Raw genomic sequence first — 11,184 nt, forward strand, 5'->3', positions numbered from 1 at the left:
ATTTCCTGAACAACAAAACTATAATATTCCTATAGTATTCATATAGGGACTCATAGTGTATCTGCGGTGCTCAATAGTGAGTTTGTGATCTTACTGTATTTCATACTTTTAAACTTCGTATTTCAGATTTGTGATGCAGATGAATCCTCAGCAGTTTCAGCACCACATGATGTCTCTGATGCAGCAGCAGCGCCCTCTAGTGGCCGCTCTGCTTATTACTGAACTTTCATTAATTCACCATCAAGTTCAGTCTCCTGCTGAATCAAATCATGATTTACACATTACAAATTCCACTTCAAACGATCCTGAATATACAACTTTTTATTTGTATCAAAATTACCATACATTCATACAAAAAAATGATATATACATATATCACAAACGCAACGCTTTGAACCAACCACCACTGAGAAGCCGGAGGCGTCAAATTAGGACAGCTGATAAAAAAAATTAAAACAAATAAATAATGATATTCAGACCGGCTCAAAAAACCAAAAGCATTAATATCTCAAACGCAAAATGTTGTTCAGATGATTTTAAAAATGACTGTTGCCAGAACAAAAACCACATATCTGCAGAAAGTAGGTTTTTCAGGAATTAAGAATGCTTATTTTCTTATTTATGGCCGATGTATCTCGAGTCCCAAGTCAGTCTCAAGTCTTGTCCAAGTCATTAATGTCAAGTCCCAAGTCTAAATGTAGATTACCAAGTCAAGTCCAAGTCAAGTCCATGTCATTAATGTCAAGTCTCAAGTCTAAATGTAGAACAGCAAGCCAAGTCAGAACAAATGATTGAACAATGATTTCTATAATCAGTTTCAACTTCAAGTCCAAGTCATGTGACTCGAGTGCCACCTCTGGGTTTAGGTCATGAAACTCACTGAACACATGAAAGACTGTGAGCTTTCAATTCAAGTGAGAAAAACAGACAAATTGCAGTTTCTGAACCAGTCTAAGCGTGTCTGGCGTCTCGGGGATGCTGGAGGTTTGGTGTGGTTTGGTGTGGTGTGGTTTGGTGTGGTTTGGTTCAGTCAGTCTAAGCGTACGGGCCGGCGGCGGCGGCGGCGGCGGCCGGCTCGGGGATGCTGGTGGCCAGCATGTCTCTGGTCATGTTGGACTTCTCCTTCAGCTTGGCCTGCAGCAGCGTGTGCTCCACCACGCCGATACGCACCTCCATCTGAACCACTTCCTGCTTCAGCTTCGTCAGACTCTGCCTGATCTTCACCACCGGGGCTGAGGGACAAACACACACAGAAAAAAAATATTAAAATATCTCAGCTGAAAACAATATATATATATATATATATACTGTATATGTATAAAATCAAGATGATAAACAAAAGATCAAACTGAACTGGATAAGAAACTAAAAAATGAAACTCAACAAGGAGGAAAACAGCAGCTAGCTAATAAATAGATTAAAGAAAGTGAAAAATATTATATTGTGGAACAGCCGGTGTGTTTTATCTTACACATCAGTATTCATAGCTGAACGTCATCAGGTTCAGGCACACACACAAAAATATACCCACAATAGATATACAATTGTATGTGTACAATATGCTCATAATTCATAGAATCTATATACTGCACCTTATAGTGACAAATCTATTGTTATAAATAAGCAAAAGCATTTATCACACTCAGATGTACAGAGGAAATGTATTTTTGATGTGTCGGACGGGACGTCCCACCTCCATCAGACATGCTGCTGCCTTTCTCCTCCATCTCCTGCTTCACCTTCTCCAGCTCCTCACTGATCTGAGACCAGGCAGACAGACAGAGAGACAGACAACAGAGAGACAGACAGAGAGACAACAGACAGAGAGACAGGCAGAGAGAGAGACAACAGACAGACAGACAGACAGACAGACAACAGACAGACAGACAACAGACAGACAGACAGACAGACAACAGACAGACAGACAACAGACAGACAGACAGACAGACAGACAGACAGACAGACAGACAGACAACAGACAGAGAGACAGACAGACAGACAACAGACAGACAGACAACAGACAGACAGACAGACAGACAGACAGACAGACAGACAGACAGACAGACAACAGACAGACAGACAGACAGACAGACAGACAGACAGACAGACAGAGACAGACAGACAGACAGACAGACAACAGACAGAGAGCACTTTGAGCTGCATTTTATGTATGAACGCTGCTATACAAGTTAAGTTTATTAGTATTATTCTAATAAGAGCAAAATGTGTGATGCGTGGTGCGTTCACTGACCTCAGCCAGGACTCGGGTCCTGTCCGTCACGCCTCCGCTGCCCTGCTGGTAGCGCTCCTTAGCCTGGAAGAGAAGACCAGATATCAGGTCATCAGGTCCCTGTTCCTCCCTGTTCCCTCACTGCAGTTAAACCACCAGTCTGCTGAGTCCAGGTTTTCAGTCTGTCCCGGCCTTTTGTATGTATGTATGTATGTACTGTATGTACTGTATGTACTGTATGTACTGTATGTATGTATGTATGTCTGTATGTATGTACTGTATGTACTGTATGTATGTATAGTACTATGTAGTTTCAGCAGACCAAGCAGAATGTATGAAATGTTCCAAATCAGCAGAATTTAAAAAAAAATTATAAAATAAATAAAAAACTTTAAGAACCACACTGGGTTCTTTACTGTTACTGCAGTATTTTTACTTTAACAAACCAGAGGGTTCTTGGACTTGTTACAGTTCCATACAGAACCACTGACCTGACCACAGAACCCTTGAGGAACCCTCCTGTTTCTGTGGACACAGTACGGCTGCACAATAAACCAAAAATGTATTAATTTTGCATGTATTTTTGTATGTACTGTAACATGTAACACTGCTGCTGGTACAGGTCTCTCTTGAAAAAGAGGTTGCATCTCAGTGAGACAACCTGGTAAAATAAAGGTTAAATAAAATTCTAATAACGGATCCCAACACGATACTCATCAGAGTGACGGAGGGTCGGGGGCGGAGCTTCACCTCGCTGAGCTTGGCCTGAGCGCTGCGATACTCCTGGATCAGAAGCTCCAGCTGGTTGTTGATGTATTTCTCTCTGCTGCTCACCTTCTCCAGAGTCTTACTGATGTCCTCCTGCAGCCGGTCCAGGTGGCTCTGCAAGAGCAAGACAGCACGACATCACTTCACCTGATGCATGAGGAGAAGACCTGAGACTGGACTTGATGCACGAAGAGAAGACCTGAGACTGGACTTGATGCATGAAGAGAAGACTTGAGACTTGACTTGACTTGGGTTCTGGTGACTTGGGACTTGACTCTGACTTGTACTTTGATGACTTGAAAAGGTTTCTAAAGTCTTGACTTGAGATCTTGTGTTTGTGTAAATGACTTAGATTGAAAGTGATGAGATTTGTTCCAGCGGACGACTGAATTTAAATTCTGTTTTCTGAATTTGTATGGAATGATTGAATTTATTGAAGTTGAAACTGATTATAGAAATCAAACTCATGATGCTCTTACCAAGTTTTTATCCTATTAAAACCATATTGCATTGAAAAGTCCTAGATATTTAGTTTTCTTTAAGATATTAAATTGATACTGGACTCTTGATTTGTTCTGACTTGACTTGCTGTTCTACATTTAGACTTGAGACTTGACATTAATGACATGGACTTGACTTAGACTTGACTTGGTAATCTACATTTAGACTTGAGACTTGTGCTAAGGAGGTTTTTTGACACTATTTTTCACGTTCTAGAGGCATTTTGAATTGAATTTCCAGGGTAGAGGCTATTCAGCCAAAACTCTGCTGTTTAGTTAGTCTTTAATGGAGTTCAGTTACTGCAAAGCGACAAAGAAAACATGCTGATTTGAGATCTTTTTCACTGTGGATTCTACAGTAAAGTAATGAGAGCCAGACAGGAAACCACTGGTTCAGTCCAGCAGGTGGAGCCAGAGTCCAGTCTGAGGAAACACTCCTCTCTCCTCCGGTGTCCTGGGCAGTGAACACACCTTGGTCTCCTTCAGCGAGGACTTGATCCCGTCTCTGTGTTGATGCATCTGGTCGACATGGATCCTCCAGTCCTGCAGACACACAGTCAGACCGGGTTCCTCTGAGCTCATTCAACAACAACAACAACAGCAACACTGATGGAGAACATGGGAAATTAAAGCAACAGTCTCATTTTGTCATATTGCCCTTGAATATCAAAAGCCTGAAGGACTGGATCTGAAACTCCTAAAAAACCCATTTATACAATAAAGCCTTTTCATAACTTGACATGCATGTTTTATACTGAACTTGAGTAATTTACTTTATACATACATTTATTTGTTTCCATGCTTATATATTCACTTATTTATAATTATATCTTATGAGGATTAATATGTAATTTATTGTATTGTATTTCCCTCACTACTGCTGTATTTGTTTTCCTGTTTTACTGCCCATTCATTCAACACTTTGTCACTTGTTTTGAAAAGTGCTATAAAAATAAAGTTTAATATTAGTATTCCTCTTCTTCTTCTTCTTCTTCTTCTTCTTCTTCTTCTTCTTCTTCTTCTTCTTCTTCAGTTCAGTCTTTATTATAATTCCAGAGGGCAATTTGGTTTGCAGCATAATCAATCACAAACAACAATACACATAAATACACAGTGCAAGCATATAACAATCATTGAAAATAAATAAAAAACATCACTCTTCTTAGCAGTAGTAGTAGGAGTAGTAGTAGTAGTAGTAGTAGTAGTAGTAACAGTAGTAGTAGTACTAGTAGTAGTAGTAGTAGTAGTACTAGTAGTAGTAGTAGTAGCAGTAGTAGGAGTAGTAGTAGTAGTAGCAGTAGTAGTAGTAGAACTAGTAGTAGTAGTAGTAGTAGTAGTAGCAGTAACAGTAGTAATAGTAGTAGTAGTACTAGTTGTAGTAGTAGTTGTACTATGTTTTTATAATGACAATGTACCCGAAAAACATCCTGCTTTAGAACCAGAACTGGAACCAAAACAACAGACGGAAGCAGAACCAGAAGTAATACTTCCCTTCAAGCAGCACTGGTACATCAAGTTAAAGTACAAAAACTGCACCGAGACTCTAATCTGGTGCTTGTTGCTTTATGGAGCGCTTATAGATCTGACTTCCAGGATCCTCCTCAGAGGATATTGAGTTTTCGGGCCTCCCTCTCCTCCTCCTGGCTCCGCCTCACGCCTCCTCACAAACTTTGAATTGAAATCGACTTCTTCCATCGACTCGGCTCCCTCGGTATCTAATGTGAATGTGGACCGCTGGCCCGAGACTTTTTTCTTCACCTTTTTATTAAATTAATGCCACAATAACATTTCTGCTTGTTGATCACAGAATAACAACTCAGACATAATCGGAAACAGAAATACTGATATGAGGTCAGCTTTGTCATTTCAGCTTATGACATGATCAATTAGCCCCCATGGGAGAGACAATACTGCTGATCAATCAAAGTATTTGCAGTGAAAAAACTCTTATGCAGACCGACACTCACCTACTGGAGGATGTTTAAGATGCATTTTGGCATTACATTGTTGGGGTGGCTGTGGTGGGGTTTGACCCCCAGACAGCAGGACATGTTGTTCCAGAGTTGGGGGCGTCGACTCAACTCCACCAAGTACACAAACTTTGGGGAGCAGCTCCAACAGTTTCCTTCATACTCATTTAGCTTCATTTAACCAAACTGCACCACCTACTGGAACTGATCCTGGAGCGGGTCTAGGAGCGAAGCCGGGTCGGAGAACCAAAATCACCCCCCCCCCCCCCCCCCCCCCCCAACGTCTACCACAAAACCGTCCCACAGGGCAGCCTGGGCTCAGGCGGGCCGGTACCTTGTTGTCGGTCCGGATGGTGACCTTGAGCTGCGGCAGGACTCGCTCCACCTCCAGGTTCCACTCTGCAGCGTCCACCGTCGACTCCAGAATCACATCGGGCTTGGAGGACGGATCCGCATCCTGTCAGCGCCCGGGACAGAACCAACAACACAGGCGGTAAGGATCTGGTTTTGTCTTCTATGGCCCGGGCCTGGTTCCCTAAACACATCTGAACATGAACTTCATCTTTGTACTAAGCTGCTTTTGGGTCATTGTCAGATCAGGACCGGGGTCAGTATGTAACTGACACCGCATTCCACATAATAATAACTAATAACTTCAATAATTTCTTGATAGATTGGACATCAGAATCAATTAATGGCAAAAGATTTACAGTGTTCAGAATTTACTTTTTAGCTCACCTGCCAAGAATAAGTTTTAATATAAATTTTTTCATGAAAATATGCCCCCCTACCCATTTTGAATACTAGAATCAGGTACTTTGCATCAATTTAAAACTTGCTGACTCACTAACACAATGGATTGAGTTTGTAATTTATCATGTAGAGCAACAGAATTCAAAATTATAAGAGAGCATTTTGAAGCGATTTTGAATTTTTGAGATTTTCTGAACTGATTGAATGGTAACTGGCTCCAAACCTCGGTTCAGATTGTCCCACACAGGGAGCCGTCAGTCATCTGAGCTAACAAGATACTACCGGCTACATGTGAAATGAAACTGTTGAAACAACAGTTAAATGTGTCATGTGACTGAATGTGTAAACGAACTCACAGTCTGCCTGGTCCGGGACTTCAGGGCCTCCAGGTCGATCACATTCTCCTCCTCATCGTCCGGCTCCTCCTGAGTTCAGGGAAAAATACATATTTATAAAAATGCATATTAATGAACTTTATTTGTACAGCACTTTTCAAAAGAGAGTTAGAGTTAGTTAGCGTTTTAAATACAATAAAACAATAATAGAAAAGCCAGAAACAGACAGGAAAATCAAATTCTGTAAGTAACTATCACATTTATTGAAGTACTTAACTTATTTTATAGCTAGTATACAGTTACTGTGTTAACAAATACCAGGAGGAAAAGCTTTTCCATTTCAAATTCATTATACACACTCAAATAGATAATAACACATTTAAGGTGAAGGGTCCTGAGTAAGAGGAAGCTGAATGAACTCATGAACCTACGATCATCTCCTCCTCCACTTTACTGAGAGTCAGTTCTGCATCGTCTTCCATCACAGACTCTTCTTCTGTGTTTTCTGTCGGGTAGTTTGGCCTGAGCAAAGGAAAAGGACAGGAAGTCAAGACATCAAAACCAGGTCTATCAACACCAGCCAGGCCTTCAGGTTACACCGGGACGGGGTCAGAGACAAAAAGCTGGATCAGTGAAGACAACAGTAAGATTGGATCGAACATCCCAGTAAATAGAAAAGAGGGGAAGTGAGAGGGGAAAGAGTTCAGCACCTTCTGAAGGAGAAGCCTCTCTTCTTCAGAGCCTCCTCAGACAGGCGGTCCAGCACGAAGCAGACGTGTTCGCCTGATCCAGACTTCAGCTTGGAGGGAGGGAAGTCCACCTTCACACCCTGGAGACGCAGTTAGATTAAAGATGTCTGCTGTACTCACAGATCTGATTCCGGCTCGGTCTTCTCACTACTTAACTAAGACTAATAACAAATAATGAGCAAGTGAAAGCACCGACCCTGAGTCTGAGGTCAGGATTATAATCAATCTTACATATTTTATTCATTCTTACATATTTTATTCATCTATCAAGTTACAGAGTGTCTGCAAGTTTCATCAAGTTTAATTTGAGACTTTTTAAAGATCTTTTTTTTTTATAAATGCCAATTAGAATGAAATATAAGTGAAAAATGAAAACAACCGTAATCCTGCCAGGATAAAGGTCAGAGCAGAACATTTTCATGATCTTTAAAGCTGAATACAACTTCAAATGCTTTATTTAACTATAATCAAGACGTCTTTAGACCTTGAGTTTAGATAATATAAGTTAAAACATTTAAGTCTTTTTTCAGGGACTTGCAGACATCATGAGTTACAACACAGTGACTATATTAAAAAGGCTCTTCTTCTGTTGTTCTTCTGACTGTCGATTTATCTGTGTGATCCGTTAAGTTACAGACTGTCTGCAAGCTTCACCAAGTTAAATTTGAGACTTTTAAAGACCTTATCAATGCCACTCAGAATGACATATAAGACCAATTTTGCAAGTGAAAATGAAAACTGTTAACCTGCCAGAATTAAGGTCTGTGTGACCGAACTGATTTCTGACTGGAAAAACATCTCAGCGAGGAAGCTGCAACATTTTTACGATCTCTAAAACTGAATTCAAGACTTAAAATGCTTTATTTAACTTTTATTCAAGACCTAGCACAACCTTGAGTTTCGATAATATGACTTAAGACGCTGTATTTCAGTACCTGCAGACACGCTGAGTCACAATATAATAATAATAATAATAATAATAATAATAATAATAAAAAGGCTGTTCTTTTGTTTTGTTGCTGAGACACAGCAGGTCTTAACAGAGCGGACTTATTAGGGTTAATTTACATTTCTGGGTCAAAGAGTCTCCGTAGTTTCACCGTAGGTCTTTACGGTGCCGCCGCAGCTTACGTGCAAAAATGCGACTGTGCGCAGAGCGATGGTGAAGCGATAGTGAAGACAACATGCAGCAGATGAAGAGAGACGAGCTGAGGAGGTTCAGATGTTCATCTGGACCACAGATCATCTCCTCATCTTATAAAGACACCAGATGAACTGAAACATCCACAACATGAGTTTCACTATGACTTCTTCTGTGGTGTCTGCTGTGTGAAGAAAGCTCCACACTGACATCTAGTGTTTCGTCGGTCTATGCACAGAATCACCAACGTAGAACTAGAAATGCTCAAACCGCCGGAGAGACCTACGGCGAAGCGACAGCGACACTTGGAGCCTCACTTACGAAAGCCCGGAGCTCTGCCAGGATGTTGGACACGGTGGCGTTGGGTTCGTCGTACTCCTGAGGCTGCGTGAACGGCCGCCCCGCCGCGTTGATCAGCCACGACGCGATGATGGTGAACATGTAGAACTGCTCGCCGGGGTTGGAGGCCATGTGAGGACTGGAGACGAAGTAATGTCTGGCGGGGAGGAGACAGGGAGGAGACCGTGAGAAGGCGAGCGGCAGGTGGCTTGATAATTATCAGTTGGTTGACATTAACTTAACCGCTTGCTAAAAACCAGCAGCCTGTTGCACCAGTTAAACTTAAAGGGAACCTATTATGGGAATTCAAATGTTCCTCTATTTCTATACACATACGATCAAAGATGTTTAATGGAGATGTTAAAATGTGATTTTGTTTGAATGGTTACATTTTAAGTTATTGCATTTTTAAAACTCCATCCTTTTTCCAGGCAGTTTCAGACCAACTCCAGGAAACACATCCTATGCGACCATGGAGACCAAGGTTTTAACTTAATATTGTGCTTCACTACCTTATAAATCACATCTGTAACAGAGAACACTTTTTGTAGACTCTCCATAAACATCACATCAGAAACTGCAATTTTTACAAGAAATGACAAAGTCAGTGACTGTTTGATTCAAATCCACGGCCTTGACCTGTTCACCAACAGTCAGCTGTTTGGTGAAATAAAGAGGGAGAGTCTGTATAGAAACCAAACAAACACATCCCTAAACTGATGCTGATCATGCTTTACTTCGTTCATGCACTTTATTTTGAAAAGCTTATTTTTTTTTACTAAAAGACCCTAGTTCAAACTCTCTGTCCTCCCATCCCTTTTGAATCATGTGTGAAAAACCACATGTAATATTGCTTTTTTAAGCAACTCAGTAACGTTACTAAATGATCAAGCTTTTCTTTTCCTTAAGTGGAGTTTTCACCAGTAATTTTACTCCTACTCAAGTGGAATCTCAGCAAAGTAAAAGCGCTTCTACTTTATTAGGATATTCTGGTAATCTTTCCACCTCTGCAGAATATTAGTTACCACATGATATCCAAGTGATACCTTCTAATGAATGAAATACCAGTTAAATTAAACTAATACCTGGAGGAACCTGCAGCCCAGTTTGTGACTAAAATCTCCTTTTCACGCCCCGTGAGATTCAACAACGTTTCCCATGTGTATGTGTGAAGTTATTTCCCACCTGGACAGAGTCTTCATGTTGTGTTTCGCCAGAACTTCTTCCTCATAGTCCAGAACCTTTAACTTTTCCAGCAGATCCTCCATGACTATGAACATCTGATGAGCTCCTCCGGGGCCTCGGTCGTCGTCCTCTCCTCGTCTATTATCATCTGCCATTATGCTTAAACTGTGGCTACACTATGCTAGCGGAAAGTCTTATACCTAACTGTTAAGATAAAACTACAAAATCAATCTCGGCTATTTAAGCAGCCAGCTAGCATCGGCTAACCTGCTAGCTGTCAGCCAGGTTTGTTTGGATCCCTCCTCCGTTGTCAAGCAACCGAGAGCTAACTTACCTCGCTAACGTTAGCTATTAGCAAAATCATCCGTGCGAAAAGAGTCATTTTCTAAATCTGTGGTTAATGAACATTTAAACACGTAGGATATCTATAGGAACTTGGTTAACGGCATGACTGTGGAATTTGTTGCGCCAAAATCAGCAAAATCTAACTTCAGATGCCAGTGTTAGCTAAGCTCTCAGTACCAGCGTCAAGCTAGCCAGAATAAACAATGTCACTTCCTGTTATAGCTTTCGAAATAAAAGCCTTATCCAATTTATGTTGATTCAGGTCAATACTTTCAAATTAAAATGTAAATTAAGTTGTAGTTGAAGTTGTTGTAAACCAAAATACAATTGTTGCTTTATTAAAAAAAAAAGGCCTATTCCAAGCATAGATTCATTCCCAATTATTAATACCAGTGTCAAACCAGCCAGAATAAAAAATAAACGTCCGGTCACCAATTTTCAAAATAAATGTTGTATTCATGAACAAAGTTTTATGAATAATATAAAGTACCAAAGTGAAAATAAAGAATATATTTGAGCAGGAATCCGTAATAAAAAAAGGACAATACTTTTTGTTTTTTTAAACAAAATATCTTCTTCACAGCATACATTAACCCATACATCCACACACATGCTTCATGTATAAATGCATTACAGCCCTCTATTGGAATAGAATAAAACTTTTGTTGTGTGCAGAAATAAGAAAGGAGTGTTTTAAATGATCTGGTGATTTTATTATGTTTTTGTTTCTTGTGAACTCTTCAACACAGAGGACAGGTGTATTGTCACAGGCCAGAGCATTAATTGTATTCATTGTAGGTGAATTAGTCCTAGTAGTGGTGCTGCTGGTGTCCTCTAATGTCTTAATGCTGTTTGCTCACGCTGTTGAA

General features: G+C 40.5%; 1 protein-coding gene across 2 annotated transcripts in view; it reads right to left on the reverse strand.

Moving 5' to 3' along the window:
• ift57 (intraflagellar transport 57 homolog (Chlamydomonas)) overlaps nt 1-10,453 on the reverse strand; it is a 248,494-nt gene extending 238,041 nt beyond the window's left edge. The window contains exons 1-11 of one of the 2 annotated variants that reach the window (XR_013507108.1): nt 9,971-10,453; nt 8,768-8,942; nt 7,267-7,385; nt 6,988-7,078; nt 6,578-6,646; nt 5,803-5,925; nt 3,970-4,041; nt 2,981-3,112; nt 2,252-2,314; nt 1,694-1,760; nt 855-1,232 (exon numbers count right to left, since the gene is read on the reverse strand). Coding sequence is in view for 1 of the 2 variants with exons in the window: in XM_071897440.2 (XP_071753541.2) it covers nt 1,036-1,232; nt 1,694-1,760; nt 2,252-2,314; nt 2,981-3,112; nt 3,970-4,041; nt 5,803-5,925; nt 6,578-6,646; nt 6,988-7,078; nt 7,267-7,385; nt 8,768-8,942; nt 9,971-10,125 (1,263 nt within the window). In the remaining variant the exon portion in view is untranslated. Of the gene's footprint in view, nt 1-347; nt 1,233-1,693; nt 1,761-2,251; nt 2,315-2,980; nt 3,113-3,969; nt 4,042-5,802; nt 5,926-6,577; nt 6,647-6,987; nt 7,079-7,266; nt 7,386-8,767; nt 8,943-9,970 lie in introns of those variants that run through there. The other variant, XM_071897440.2, reaches the window with a different exon arrangement.
• Nucleotides 10,454-11,184: the final 731 nt, after the last annotated feature.

This window comes from Centroberyx gerrardi, chromosome 13 (assembly GCF_048128805.1).
Source record: "Centroberyx gerrardi isolate f3 chromosome 13, fCenGer3.hap1.cur.20231027, whole genome shotgun sequence".
Lineage (NCBI taxonomy): Eukaryota > Metazoa > Chordata > Actinopteri > Beryciformes > Berycidae > Centroberyx > Centroberyx gerrardi.